Source organism: Prunus dulcis, chromosome 2 (assembly GCF_902201215.1).
Source record: "Prunus dulcis chromosome 2, ALMONDv2, whole genome shotgun sequence".
NCBI classification, from domain to species: Eukaryota; Viridiplantae; Streptophyta; class Magnoliopsida; order Rosales; family Rosaceae; genus Prunus; species Prunus dulcis.
The window spans coordinates 19530929-19546374 of NC_047651.1; the positions used below are offsets into that span (position 1 = coordinate 19530929).

Below are 15446 nucleotides of genomic sequence, written 5' to 3' on the forward strand. Positions count from 1 at the left end.
GACACGAAACAGGAGTAGGATACCAATCGTGGCTTTTGGATAAATAGTTATTCATAAAGCGAGGCTTTATTCACCCAAAAGTAGCAACGAACGACTTCTGGGGCCTGAAGGATCAAAGCTTTATTCATAAAGCGGAATTTTAGAAAATTTATTTTGGCAACGTGGCACCAAACTTTGTTTTGTGTCGCAATCTGTCACGCCAGTGGGTCCCATCCGATTTTTTCCCCCGTTTTTATATTTGTTGAGGTATTGAGAAACGGAAGAAAGGCCGTGGATGATTGGGCGCTGCAGTGGTAGAACCTGGCAAGGCCATCATATTAGCAAATAAACGTATTCCTGAGAAGAAGTCGACCTGCTCTTGCAAGTTCACCTTTTGTAATTTTCTTTTTCTTCAGTTACTCATGAATTTTTGAGGAAAAAATGCAATCGAGAGAATTCTGGAACATTCTAGACTTCTGATACATAGATCAGATCAAAGGCTTTTACCCTTTTGGGCTCTTGCTTGATCATGGATCAAAGCTTAATACATAAATTATTATTTGGGATGTTAAGAATCTATTTATGGCATGTTTACTAATCCGTAATTAAATTATGATGAATTGAATTGATGATGAATTGAATTGATGAGGAGTTGGATTTAGGAGAATTAGATTCAAGGTTCCTAATGAAATTGTTTATTAAACCATATGGATTGAGAAGAGTTAGATTCCGAATTTATATTGAAGTTGTTTACTAAACCATATGGATTGAGAGGAGTTAGATTACGGATTCTTATTGAAGTTGTTTATTAAACTATATGGAATTGGAGTAGGGGCGGTTCTAATTACTAAAATGTCCTCATTGTTGGGTTAAGGTAGACGACATATTTGAAAATTTGAAAATTGTCTGAGGATATAATGAGTAAAAAAAAATGAATTCCTAATGGGTTAATTCTCCAGGAATTAGAATACCACCTCCCACCCAATAATTGAATTCCTACAAAATCAGGAACTCAATTCCTAATTTTGTGTGGACCCCACTTATTTTTCAATTCCTTGATGTGAGGTAAAAGCAGAAATTCTCCATAGGTGAAATTCAATTCCTGATTAGTAAACACATCATTAAATTATAAAATGTGTTGAGTATTTTAGTTTAGTTTTAAGTGTAGTTCAAAATATTTATTTGTCTTTTTCCACTTAAAATGAGTTTCGGGTTTTTGATGAATGTTTTTTGGAGTTCTAAATCTCTTTTTCAAAATTTCATGCTCATTTGATAAGAGTGATAAGCCTTTAGAGTTTTGTTAAGTTTGGATCTTGAAAATCTAGAAATTGTATGAATCAACGTTGAAAAAACATGCGCGTATGTGACTAAAACCCATAAATGTTATTTGAATCGATTTGAAGTATTTTATGGAAACATCCTTTTGTAATAGGTTACCTAATGAAACATAATTTTTCGGAGGCAAAACTAGGCTTGAACACCATAACTTTGTGAAAAACCCAAAATTTCTGCAACTTGGAGACATGTTAAACATTGGGGTGTTGAAATATAAAAAGAGAATATAATACACAAAATTACATTCAACACTGAAAGGTTCTGCATATACAATATTAACACCGACACAGTAGAAAAGGGGAGCAGGAATGCTGCACAGGACCGCGGCAGTTGATACAGGCCGGGCCAATTACAAAAACAAAATCAACAACAACATTTACAAGAATACAATTTTTGGTCTTAGGGTTTGGGTGTTTCAGCCTGAAGGTGATACATAGGTTTTAAACCACAGTTTTACCATGATTGTAACTACTACTTCATTAAGGATGGAACCTCAAAACTTCCATTCCAATAACCACAGACATCACATTAGTGTCTGGTTATTGTAACATATATCGAGACTCCAGCAGCCACGCAGCAGCAGATCCTGTATAATGCCACTTCCAGAACAATGCAGCGTGGAACGAAAGCCTGAATATAAGGCTAGAACTAGAACTTGGTACTGAGATATTATACCATGCCCCATTGGGGACTTGATTAATGGTTTTGAGGAGATGCTTCCAAGAACATGAAAGAACCCTATTGTTGCCTGCTTCAAACCGTATGCTTCCAGGACTTGGTTTTCAGATGGAGAGCAATGCAATACTCTGCAGCTTCCCTAACCTGTAAACAGAGTTACAGAAATCACGTTGAGTGAAATAGCAAATGGCCTCCTCAAAGCTTCAATAAAAGAGCTTTTATTTACAGTGAGAAAGCGATAAAGAATTCTCTTCATGTTTTAGGCTAATTCTCTCACCTTGTCTTGTGATACAGCTTTGCAGTCGGATTCTTCTCACAGCACCTCCCATGAGTGAACATGAACGGATGTTGGTTTATAATGAGGCATGGTGTGACCTTTGATTAAGAGAGTACATTATTTGAAGACATTGATTTGAGTAACATTTGTAGTTCTGTTGACAGGAGAGACATGGTCTCCAAATTATTTTGCCTGGACTCGCCGGAGGAGAATAGAGTTCCAGATGGCATTTCAAAAGTTGCCACTTGCCAGTGACCAACAAGTTCACCTAACAAGCTTCAAATTTCCAAAAGTTGGGAATGCTGTGACGACACACAGCAACGGCCCAAAAGACCAAGAACAGACTTAGTTAACCTGATTCGTTTGTCCTGGACATAGATGTCCATAACTATGAAGAAGTTTCCAAAGCCCCCAGTTCCAGAAATGTATACAAGGGTGATGTTACCTCTTGGGGTATACAGGGCCCCTACTGATGTTCTCCTAAAAGTAAAATATTGTAATTCACTAGCTATGTTGCACTGTCTCTTGTATAGCTAATGCAGATTAAAAGTACCACCCATCCTTAGTAATTCACTGTTTTTTTCTTCCACTTCTAACTCCACTACTGCTATTATAGAATCTTCCTTATGACTCTGATAGATTAGAGTCATTGAAAGTAGTGTTGGTTGTTTCTTCACAGGATAATAAGATTCTTTGTCAACAATAACTGTATATAAGAACTTCGAGGGAAAAGAGTCATAACCTCCAGATCAGAGATTACAACTCATTGCATGCCAACATAGTTTATTGCCATGCTCAAAATCTCCCAGTTCTGAGTTCATTGGTGACAGCAGTGTGAAATCCAGTAGCTGAAATGGATCAAAGGGTGATCCCAGATTTTCTTTTGGCCCGTCGCCCTGAAATTTAACAGCCTGGAATAAGAATCAGAACAAGCAAGAGTTGAGTTCGGATGTACTCCTTGTGCTACGTATTAAGAAATTCATTTCTAAAATAATAATAAATCAAATAGCAGGCTCATTCTCACCTCTAAAATCCTTTCATCTGGAGCTCCATTGTTACAATTATAAGTGATGTTGCAAACTGGTTCCTTGAAATCATTGGTTGAATTATTATAAACCTGGATTAAGAATCATAACAAAGCAAGCGTTAAGTTTGGATGTCATTCGTCTGCCATATTAGAAAGTTCATATGTAAAAAACATAATTCAAAGAGCGCGCTCATTCTCACCTCTGAATTACTTTCACCTGTAGCTCGATTTTGAACACCATAAGTAATGTTGCTCACTGGTTCAATTTGATTATTCATTGACATATTATTCTTATGTGTAAGATAAGAATTCCTATCCCCAATCGGAGATTGCTGCCTATTGCAGTCAGCATCATAGACATAGGGAACATTTCCCTGATTTGTGTATAATGGTGACTGCTGTGTGGAGGAGCAGTAATCCTGTGGCAGAGGTGGCAGAGGTGGCTGTGGTGGAGGAAGGAGTGAATCCAGATTTTCTCCTGGCTCAGCACAATACTGCTGGATTAAGAATCACAAACAAGCAAGTGCTAAGTTTTGATATGCTTCTGCTGCTCCAAATTAGCAAGTTCATATAAAAATTGTTCAAAAAGCATATGAATAAGCAAGTTCATATAAAAATTGCTCAAAAAGCACGAATAAGCAACTTCATATAAAAAAATGGTCAAAAAACACTATTACACTCACCTCTTGAAGCAAATCATATGCAGCTTGACTATCAAAATCAGAGAAAATCCAGGCATCAATTTGATCATCATCACAGATTGAAATATCATTGTTTTCTATCAGACCAGAACCATTACCATTCAGAACATCTCCTACCTCTTGGGAGGCCAGATGTTCTAATGGTTCTGAAATCATATCGGCTCCTGCAGCTTGATCATCTTCAGAATTAGAGGCAATGCCGCCACCAGAACCAGTATCAGCTAATTCATTGCAGATTGAATCATCCTTCAGCTTCTTATAATTAGCTGACTTATTCTTCAGGCGGCAGAGAACAAAGTCTTTCCGCTGATTGGTATTAGGACCAAGTTGGGCCAGTTCAGTGTTGGTGAGATAATACTCATGCATGATCCAGTTGGTCTTCTTTGCATTGGGCACACGGCCTTCGTAGAAAGTCAAGGTCCTCTTCTTACCAATCACAGCTTTGGATCGTCGAGCCTTGATCTCGCGAACCTTGCCTGTTATTTTATAAAAGCCCTGATCTGTGGCCCTGTTGCAGCGAGTGCTGTTGGTGTACTTATAATCAGGTTGGCTGAAGAAGAACCATTCCATCTCATGATCTGGAAAGTCTGCCTCTTCAAAGAACGCTGAAATGCCACACACAACAAAATTTTCAAAATTTCAAACCAACCACTTCATGTCTTCAAGTACTCAACAGAAGAACTGAACATGATCAAAATTTTCAAGAACACTGAAATCGAAATGCGACACAAAACTAAGTATTGAAAATTTAAAATCAATCCACTTCAAGTCCAGAACTCAAGACAACAAAAACTTAACATGATCATAAATTTTAAATATAAAACAAAACAGAACATTAGAAATGTATGTGAGATGGGTTGGCTCTTTCCAGAAGTACTCATACAACAAAACTGAACAATATCATAAATACAACAAAACAGAACAACAGAAATGTGAGATAGGTTGGATCTTTCAAGATGATTAAAAGCGAAATGCAACACAAAACAAGATATTGAAACCAACCCACTCCAAGTCTTGAACTACCCGACAACAGAAGTGATCATGATCATAAATTTATATAAACAAAAGCATAGTACCAGTAGAAATGAGGAAATGGGTAGTGAAGAATAAGTGAGAAAGATTAATGGGTTACCAGGAACATCACAAGGCTCATGCTTGCAGACATCGATTTCAGGGATGATGTGGCTGAAGTCAGAGTCCTTGCCCTCTGTCTTCTTCTTCAAGTAGTAGCTCACCAGCACCTCTTCAGTGGGGTAGAATCTGAACCCAGGTAGGACCACAGGAATTGAATCCCCTTCTTGCATTGTGCTGATGCTGCTCATCTCTCCTTCTTGTTATGAACTTTGGCACTGTGATTTTCAAATGTTTTGGGAAGCAGTAATAAGAGTGAAGTATTTATAAACACTAAACACTAACCAGGTCCCACTAACTCAAAGCACTAGTCCTTTTGACTATTTGTTTTTATACATTTGTGTGATGATTTTTTTTATTTTATATATATTTGTTTTCGTCAACGTGTTTGATAATTGATCCCAAGTCCCTGAGCTTCTCATACAAGTTCAAGTTTACCTGACTGAAGAAGGACATGGCTTGGGTCATATAAGGGCAGCCCCCCCACACTCATTCCCTTTCACGCGTTAATTTTTAGTTTTTATAATTTTTAGTTTTTATAATTTTTAGTTTGTTCTTTTGCTGGAATCTCATCTACCCCTCTTGTAAGTTGAGCTTTAGTACGTTTCTATTCTTCAGTTAATCATTGTTTTGGGGGGAAGAAGAACATTCTAGACTCTTGATACATGGGTCAAAACCTTCTTCATAAGTTATTGTTTGTGACACCGTTACACGTTCCATGTTCGCTGTGGTGTTCAAAATCTATTTAAGTTTGGGATAATCCTTCCCTCTTTAGGAACTCTTTCTTACCTAATAATGTGGCCCAACCATAAATTGACATGTGTCCTTTTTTTTTCTAAAGCCTCAAAAGTGTTTTTCCCTTCTCTTTCATTAGCATAACTAATTTCCCTTTTTATTTCGTACCTCAGTTAAATTTTATGTCTATTGTGGACTTTTCTAATTCCAACCCCAACAATTTACCTTCATGCAAAATTACCATTGACAATGTTGGTAGGCATAGTTTCTTCATAGAGGTGTTTTTTCAAAAGGATATACACATTTTTGAATGAAGCAAACTTTGAGTTGTAGAGACTGTAGAATACGAAATTATAATGCATCTATAATGCCTCCTTGCCTAGTTATGAAAAACTAAAGAGGTGGTTTGTGGGATAGATGAAAGCAATTAAAAAAAAAAATTTCAGTTATGAATAATAAATGAGAAGAAACAAAAATATTTTTGAGAAAAAAAATGCACGTATGGTAAGGAGGGAAGTATTGTCCTTAAGTTTATGATTTAGTTATAATTAATAATTATATACGCGTTATAGTTTAAGTGTTTTCTCATATCAAATACCCACGTGATTTTATCGTCATACAAAATAAGATGATTACTTAGATTTCTTACCATGTTCCCATGAAAGAGAATTTTTATTAGAGAAACAACTTGAGATACAGATGATTTTAAAGAATTTTATAAGAAAGTTGAGAGAAGTATTATTAGATTAATAACTAGTTAACTAAAGCAAATCAGAAACAACTAGTTTGGAGCCAAAATCTTGTTGCACTTTTATAATAACAAGGTTGAGCGAAGTACCTTTAAATTAGTAGCTCAAATTAGACAAAATTAGTTTGGAGCCAAAATATTGTCCCAAGGCAAAACTCATTTACAACAATTTGAGATTGGCCTGTGGTAAAAAAGGGTTCGAATCAAACGCGCTTTAACCAAAAATAAATAATAAAAAATTCTTCGTATATTGTTGCGACTATCCTACAATATAATCACATTGGAGTAACTGCCCAATATATAATTTTTTTCATTCAGGATAATAAACCTAAATTAGATTTACCAACGGATGACTATCCAGAACTTTGGAGCGAGGAAGGAAGATGCTAATTCATTTGTTCTACATTAGCAGAAAAGAGGACAAAATTTGCACTGAGCAATGGCAGGTAGACATTATGAAACCGAAAATAGAGGAAGTAATACACAATATATTCCATTAAACATTGTAATGTTTGAAATAAACAACATTCACAAGGACAATATTCAGGATACAATTTTTGGTGGGAGGTCACTGATAGGTTTAAGACCTTCCAAATACAAAAATAATCATACATTTTCAAAATGACTGTAATTAGTAACTACTACTCCAGTAAGGATGGAGTTCAAAGATTCTATATCAGTAACCAGAACATCACACTAGTGTCTGGTTATACCAATATAGTAACCTGAGACTCCAGCATCCATGTAGCAGAAGCTTCTGTGTATAGCGCCACTTCTATAATGATCATGACTGTAGAACAAAAGCAAGCCTATAAGACTATACAACTAGAACTTGGTTTACGGCTTGAAGGAGATTCTTCCAGGAACGTAAAGGAACCCTTCAATTTGGTGCCAGCTGCCCATTCCATGCCCGCTTCAAACGGTTTGAACAGCAACACAATGAGCTGCAGCTTCCTGAACTACAAAACAGAAATCAAATTCAGTTGAGTGAGAATAGCAAATAGCCTCCTCAATGTCAAAGCTTCATTATAACATATTTCATTTAACTGCTGTGACAAAGTCATGTTTTCAGCTTGATTCCTTCTCACCTTGTGTTGTGATACTACTCTGCACTCGGATTCTTCTAGGAGCACCTCCCATGTGTGCAGCGAAGACGTGAATGGATATTGACTGATATGGAGGTTGTGTGTTCTTCGACTTGTAGGATAGATATACTAGTTGAAGAAGACTACTGATCTGAGGAATATCTGTAGTTTGTGTTGATAGAGGAAGTGCCATCTCCAAAAGACTGCTTCTGAGAAAAGACATCTTTACTTCATCTGGACTTGTTGCATTTGGAGAAGGGTAGAGAGTTCCAGATGGCATTTCAACCATTTGCATTTGCTGGTCTTTCTTTGTACAAACAAGTTCACCTACCAATTAAGGTTGAAGTTTCCAAAACTTGGGGATGCTGGGACACAGCTTCTTCTTTTCTTTTCTTTTTTCCCTTTTCTTTTTTGGTTTTGTTTTTGTTTTTTTTGGGGTTACACACACATCAAAGATTTTGGACATAATTGCCCAAAACCCTTGCTGTGTGTGACAGACTAGTAACTTAAATCGTTTGTGAAATATTTGTAGGAGAATATCAGTCTGTAATAATGTGAGTTTGAGACACATTCTTACAAGGGCTCTTGTTGTTTATAAGTCCCCTTTGATATTCTCCTATAAATAAAATGTTCCGGTTCATTAACCATAATGGAGTGGCTAATGCAAATAATCTATACATGGAGTACTTCAGTGTTTGTGTCACTGTTGTACTCCACCATCCTCATCATAAACCCTTCCCAATGATTTTGGTAGGTTGTAGTCATTGGAAAGAGTTTATGATGTTTTTGTTACTCAAGAACTTTGTGGGAAAAGAGCCGCATATTGCGACTCATTGCATCCAATATAGTTATTGGCATGCAGAACATCTCCCTGTTCCTTGTATAATATTGGGGAAGGCAATGTGTAATTCTCTTCCTCAAGTGAACGAAAGAACGATTGCAGATTTTCTTCTGATTGAGAATAAACCTGGATTAAGAATTATTCCAAGCAAGCGTTAAGTTTGGGTGTAATTCTTGTGCTCCATATTAAGAAGTATATATATGAAAATTTCAAAGAGCATGTTGATTCTCACCTCAGGAATCCTTTCATCTTTAGTTTGATTCTCGAAGTTAGAGGCTGTGTTGCTAACTGGTTTGCTGTCATAATTGGTTGGAATATTATTCTTGTTTGGAAGAGAAGAATCATTATCCTCAATTGGGGATGGCCAGCTACTGCATTCATCAGTATAGACATCAGGAGCATTTCCCAGCTCAGGTGGCCCAGGAGGAGGAAAGGGTGAATCCAGATCTTCTCCTAGCTGAGCACATAACTGCCATTGCCAGATTAAGCATCACAAAACAAGCAAGGGTTAAGTTTTGATATACTTCTTGTGCTCCATATCAACAAGTTCACATCAGAAAATGTTCAAAAAGTCTCACCTCTCTAAGCATATCAGATGAAACACAGGTACGAGCTTCAGTGTCATCAGGATTGCCACTGCCAAGAAGAACACGTTCTAGCTTTTTGTAGGCCAGAAGTTCTTCTTCGTCTGTAATCATATGATGGATAGCAGCAGCTTGGTTATCAGAATTAGAGGCAATGTAGTCACCAGTACTACCATGAACATTTCCCAACTGAGGTAGCTGGTGTGGCCGAGGCGGCTCAGGAGGAGGAGAAGGTGAATCCAGATGTTCTTGCTGATCACATGGCTGCCAGATTAAGAATCACAAACAAGCAAAGGTTAAGTGTTGACATATTTCTTGGGCTCCGCATTTACAATTTTACATCAGAAATGCTGAAAATGCACATTCATACGCACCTCTTGAATCATATCATCAAAATCAGATGAAACAAAGCCACCAGGTTCACCATCATTAAGATTGCCAGTTCCAAGCACATAGTTATTATCAGACTCATAGTCAGCTGACCTATATTTGACGCGGTAAAGAACAAGGCCACTCAGCTGATTGGGGTTAGAACCCGGGTCATTTGGAGTGAGATAATACTCCTGCTTGACCCAGTCTGTCTTGCTCGACTTTTTCGGACGACCTAAATGGAAGGTCAAGGTCTTCTTTTTGCAAGTGAGCGATTTGGAGAGTTGTCGAGACTTCACTTCTCGTGGCTGGCCTGTGATTTTCCAGAAGCCCTTCTCTGTGAGCCTGTTGCGGCGAGGACTGTCGACGTATTTGTAGTCAGGTCGGCTGAAGCAGAACCACGTCCTAGCTTGATATGGAGAATCTGGGAACATGAGTCCTGCTCCTGCAAAATGCAACACAAAACAAGTCTTGAAGTAATGAACAACATATTTCAACAGAACAACTGATCAAGATTATGCATAAATAAAAATCATACTGGAAAATGGACAGTGAAGAGAAAGAGAGACAGATTACCAGCTAAATCCCAAGGCTCGTGCTTGTAGAAATCGATTTCAGGAATGATGGAGGCCTTGCCCTGCATCAGCTGCTTCAAGAAGCGAAGAAAAAGTGGGATAGATTCATTATCAGGTAAATCCCAAGGCTTGTAATTGATTTCAGGCATGACTTGGTAGTCCTTGCCATTTATCTTCTTCCATAAAAGGTTCACCATTTTCTCATCAGAGGGACGGAATCTGAACTCAGGCAGCAAGTCCAGCACCCATGCTTCTGTTGTTGTTGTGCTGCTACTGCTGCTCATACCTCCTTCAATTCAACTGTTTTGGAAAATTGGAATAAGATTATAATCAAATGTTTTGGCTTCGGAGAAGAGGCAGCAGAGCAGTGAGGTTGAATTTATAAATTCCCGACCGAGGTCTCTTGACTCTTGGTGGACTTACTGTACATGGCTTGAGGTCTCTTGATTCTTTTCGTCCCAAGCCACTTCCTATGATGCCGTTCTTTTTTATTTTCTTACTTTAGAAATTCTTGACTTGTATGCTCTTCTTCACTTTGCTTTGATTATACTAAATAATAAATTCCATACTCTTTGTTTGCCTTAAAGATAAAATGATAAATGAAAAGGTGCGTGCTAGTAACGCTAAGTGCAAATATTTATATAATGATGTTTAATTGAAATTACAATGATCTCATTAACTTTCAACAAAATTACCAACTAGCTTTTCCAATGTAGGAAAAATTACAAATTGGGACAGTGATTCAGAAAGGATGGATCAGATGAGAGGTAGAGTAGAGGGTACAATACAACTAGTCAGTTGGCTTCCTTCCTCTTCCTCCCAAGTACAGAAGCTCTCTCAAATCGGGGGCCACCTATCCGCCACTTCTTAAAGGCTGCCATTGACGACTGAGCTGCCTCATACACTAGAAACAATTGTGCAACCATTTTGAGTCAACATTCATGTAGAAGTAGTTTGAGAGGCAGTGATGAAAGATATGATAAAACATGTAGGGTGATATAAATCTTACGATTGGTTTCTTCTTTTGTTAAGTACGACAGCAATTTTGAATGTGCTGTAAATGCTGCGTTATGTGCCTTTGCCAGGATTTTCTGATACCTGGTCCTAAATGCAGATAATAGGAATGATCCCATGTCTCTATCACCAACCCTATCCATCCAAATGATTCAAACAAAATAAAGAAAAAACTAGTTAGAATCAGTTTGTCTGGCCACAAATAGTACATGTGAACAGCACAGATTGTTCAGTGTCCAATTTACCACCCAAAACAAGAACAGAAAACAAATCATCCAGTTGTATTTCTTTGGATTCAGACAAGAAGCATCAGTCAACACTAAATACCCTCCTACCAGATCATAAACCGCACTAGGCCAAGTCTACAAAGTGAAGGTCCAAATGTTAAACCAAGAGTGCCAAGCCAATCAATAAATGTCCAATTCTCAACGTTATACATATTGGATTTTCTTTTTCTATTTTCGCTTTTGGCGTTTTTCTCATTTACTTTCGTGTGTCAGATATACACATTAATCTATTGTATAGACCTGGCTTTCACAGGAGAAACTCAGGGTTTTATATCCCTTGACCAGAATTTTCAATAGCATGAACATATGATGTTGGAGAAATTGAACTACTTTAGGGATAGTTTTCATTTTCAAATTGACAAAGAACAAGATCATGACAATTCACAGTGAAAACAGTTCATCCAGAATGGGAGTCTTGTCATATACCATTTTCTCAACCCTCTACCACACTAGGGTTCATTTATATGAAATATCCACCTATTAAAAGATAATTCAAAGAAAGCATAAAAAGAACACACTGATGATGTTATGTATACAAGAAATGGGTAGGAGAGAGACTCACAGCGGTGCTATCTTGCATCCAAATTCATAGAAGTATAGACATCGAGATCTTAAATCCACAGATGCACCATCAGCCCCAAGTTCCAGTTTTGTTCTGACAAAAGAAGAAATCTACAAGAGTTAAATATGTAATACCAATCACTAATTTTGAACTTTGAACTTGAATCACATAAGTCACTCTTTATGCCTTCCCCAAAATCTAATACATGCCTGGAGGCTGGCAGCAACTATGCTTGATCAGTACCAACTAATAAATTCAATGATATGACAATTAAAACATAATATAATGCAGAGAAGAAATGTATGAACATCAGATTTCAAAGACGGAAATAACTGAAAATCAATGACCACTTGCCACAATGAATCTCCCTGCAACTCAGCCCCAAAAAATGGACATAAATTATTTTTAAATAAACCTATACAGATCATTACCTTTGATTGAAACATGCAGGAACCTTCATCTTTGCTACTTTTCTGAGGTGTAACTCATGGGCAAGCCAGTAAGGCAGCTCTACCTTTGAACCGGGTTCAACCTGAAATACAGCCCCAAGAAGATATAAGAAAATATCTCCTTTGAACAAAAACCGTTCACTCCAAATTCACTCTGGTCACTTACACAATGGGTTTCAGCACTAGGATCAATATCAACCCCATTTACTGCTTGCTGGAAAACAACTGGGACACGCTGCTTGGAAACAGCTAACATGTTTAAAATACAGAATTAAAATGACTAAGTAAATAAAGCAAATGGAGTTTAGATTTCGAGGATACAAAGAGACAGGAATTAACCTGTTCCTCCACAAGAATATCATCAATGTCATAGTAACTTGCCATTTTCAGAAAAGATCCCACTTTCCGTACAATGCTCCCTCCCTTCTCCTGGACAGACTCCTGCAGCAACGGATCCATGAGCCACCAAAACCCAAAATGACATATAGAATATAAGGCTAAAATTTTGACACTGAAGTTTAATAAAAGGTATTTGAACCAGTCTAAATTGCTTAGGATTTCCCATATTTATGTGCCATGGTTGCATTTGAAAACCCAAATTTGGGTTTACGATGTGTAATTGAATTCTATAGAGATATCGAACCAACGGATTCAAGATTTCTTGTTTATGCAATTCAAACTGAAAGGATACCGAATATCAACAAGTTATGAACTCTATGAAGCATTTTGACAAACAAGTTGCAGGCAAGAAGCAGACCTTATTGATTTCATAGAAGAAGCATACATAATTCTTTTCTTTCTTTCTCTGGCCGAGTATAGTGTAAAGACTAAAAACTCAGAAAAAGATATAAAACCCCACAAATACCCAATTGGTAAAACATACATATCGAACTAATCCTAACTTTAAAAGCAAGAATCAGATCAAGCCGACCATGAATCTACTCATCACATAGCTAGCCAAAATATGGAACTAAAATTCTCTAAAATCCAATCTGAAATGACGATATAGAGTTTAAACTAATTATATCGAAGTTCAGAATTACCTGAGTTCTTGTTTCCCTTTTTCATTTTTGAGGGTGAAATCTGTGGCCGACGAGAGAGATTTAACTAAAACGGAGGGAAGAAGATCCAAAAATGAAATAAAAATGAAAAGGAGGGAAACTCAAAAATATTGGAAGAAAGGGGTATTCGTGTGTAACGCAGTGTACCATTTTTGCAAAAAGTTTACGAATCAGACACCGATTAACTTTTCTTTTTTGGTCGAAAGACACCGATTAACTTAACTGAGCACGTATCTAGTTACGAAGACCTTATGGTTTCTTTATTGATTTATTTATTATTATTTTGGTTTATGATATATATATATATATATATATAAACACATATATACATATATAATATATATAAATACATATAGATATATACACATATATTATTATAATATACCAATATACACATACATATTAATATTATAATAATAGCATGCATGTATATATGTAATATATATATATACACACATATATACATATATGTGTATGTATATTATACCCATGTATGTATTATAATATACATATACACACGTATATACACATATACATTATATATTTATACTATATGTATATATATTATAATATACATATATACACGTATATAAATGTATATTATTATTATAACATACCCATATATATTATCTATTATAATATACATATATATATATGTATATGTATTATAACCATGTATATATTATAATATATAGATACACCTATATACACATATATTATATACATGTATATATGTATATATATATATGTATATTATAATATAATATATATACATATATATATATATTATATTATATATATACATATGTATTTTATAATATATATAATATATATTTATATATACATACATATATAATATACATATATACACGTATATACATGTATATTATTATTATTATTATAACATACCCATATATATTATATGTTATAATATACATACATATATAAATATATGTATATGTATTATACGCATGTATATTATAATATACATATATACATCTATATACACACACACACACACATATATATATATATATGTTATTTCTAATATATAATGTTATTATAATATACATATATACATGTATATACACATATAATACATGTATGCTATTATTATAATATACATATATATATTTTTTTTTAAAAATAAAAAATCTAGTCCTAGTAAAAAATCTAGTCCTAGTCCAAGCATACACCAAACACAGGATAAGTGTTATCCAACTTAGACCAAGCCAAGTCAAGCCAAGACAGTCCCTAAGCATAGTCCATGCCAAAACAGTCCTATGTAACAAACGAGCCCTAAATTAACAAAGAAATAACTATTTTCGGTGAAAAGGTTAAAGAGCGAGCTGTTGAAATTGCCAAGGCCATGGATGGCGAAGATGGGGTGACAGGAGCAGTGAATGCCTTTCATAGGCCCTTTCCTCACAATAAATCTGAGGATAAACCCGAGTCATTGCCGGCTAGAAGAGGCTTATTTTCCATCAGGAGGGTGTTTTGGCTACTCCTCCTCCTACACATGATCCTTCACTAGTCCACATCGATGTTTTATTCCTATCATGTGCAAGACATCAGAAATGTGAAATTCTGATATCCTCTTACTAGGTTACTTAACATTACATCGTTTTTGTTTTGCTTGTCAAACAAATCTTCTACAGATGCCTTTGTCTTCATTATTATATAATGTCTATTAGGGCCACTTCCGCCAGGACAGTAAAAATTGTTATTGGAAGTGTTTTTAATACACTGAGAAAGATGTGATGCTTTGGTAGGGAGCTTGGAAATTTACAAAGCTGAACGATTCTTCAAGAGACTTAAGAACTATATTGATGGCTTAAAATAAATCCGTTGGCCGCTGCACTATACAAACACAGTTTCTTTCTTAGTCTTGCAACCCTATGCACTTGCCTCTGTCAATTTACAGCATTATCTACAAACCAGACATCATCAAGCAGAAGATTAGTAGAAAACTCTAGCAAGATCATTCCCTATTCCGGCAGGTAGAATA

The 15446-nt window shown here is 36.0% G+C and overlaps 3 protein-coding genes across 8 annotated transcripts; all 3 read right to left on the reverse strand.

Moving 5' to 3' along the window:
• Window positions 1-1553: 1553 nt before the first annotated feature.
• Window positions 1554-5348, reverse strand: LOC117619225 (protein NTM1-like 9). Of its 3 annotated transcripts, none has more exons than XM_034349127.1 (6): window positions 5130-5348; window positions 3980-4602; window positions 3497-3790; window positions 3294-3386; window positions 2270-3180; window positions 1554-2136 (listed from the first exon to the last, which is right to left on the reverse strand). In XM_034349127.1, the coding sequence occupies exons 1-5, from the start codon at window positions 5317-5319 to the stop codon at window positions 3019-3021; spliced, it is 1362 nt and encodes a 453-aa protein (XP_034205018.1). In that variant the 5' UTR covers window positions 5320-5348; the 3' UTR covers window positions 1554-2136; window positions 2270-3018. The 3 variants fall into 3 exon arrangements, with proteins under 3 accessions (XP_034205018.1, XP_034205019.1, XP_034205017.1); XM_034349128.1 differs by having other exon boundaries at window positions 2270-3165; window positions 3497-3793; XM_034349126.1 differs by having other exon boundaries at window positions 3497-3793.
• A 1731-nt stretch (window positions 5349-7079) lies between these two features.
• On the reverse strand, window positions 7080-10558 carry LOC117620267. 2 transcript variants are annotated; one of them, XM_034350420.1, is made up of 6 exons: window positions 10067-10558; window positions 9496-9935; window positions 9116-9385; window positions 8770-9006; window positions 7700-8663; window positions 7080-7565 (listed from the first exon to the last, which is right to left on the reverse strand). In XM_034350420.1, exons 1-5 carry the CDS (start codon window positions 10347-10349, stop codon window positions 8490-8492), a joined length of 1404 nt encoding a protein of 467 aa, XP_034206311.1. In that variant the 5' UTR covers window positions 10350-10558; the 3' UTR covers window positions 7080-7565; window positions 7700-8489. The 2 variants fall into 2 exon arrangements, with proteins under 2 accessions (XP_034206311.1, XP_034206310.1); XM_034350419.1 differs by having other exon boundaries at window positions 7080-7570.
• Window positions 10559-10661: 103 nt separating this feature from the next.
• Window positions 10662-13636, reverse strand: LOC117620268 (DNA replication complex GINS protein PSF3-like). Of its 3 annotated transcripts, none has more exons than XM_034350421.1 (7): window positions 13421-13635; window positions 12717-12818; window positions 12544-12612; window positions 12360-12460; window positions 11929-12021; window positions 11075-11214; window positions 10662-10969 (listed from the first exon to the last, which is right to left on the reverse strand). In XM_034350421.1, the coding sequence occupies exons 2-7, from the start codon at window positions 12759-12761 to the stop codon at window positions 10860-10862; spliced, it is 558 nt and encodes a 185-aa protein (XP_034206312.1). In that variant the 5' UTR covers window positions 12762-12818; window positions 13421-13635; the 3' UTR covers window positions 10662-10859. The 3 variants fall into 3 exon arrangements, with proteins under 3 accessions (XP_034206312.1, XP_034206313.1, XP_034206314.1); XM_034350422.1 differs by lacking the exon at window positions 13421-13635 and adding an exon at window positions 13135-13341; XM_034350423.1 differs by lacking the exon at window positions 12544-12612 and having other exon boundaries at window positions 13421-13636.
• Between the last annotated feature and the right edge of the window lie 1810 nt (window positions 13637-15446).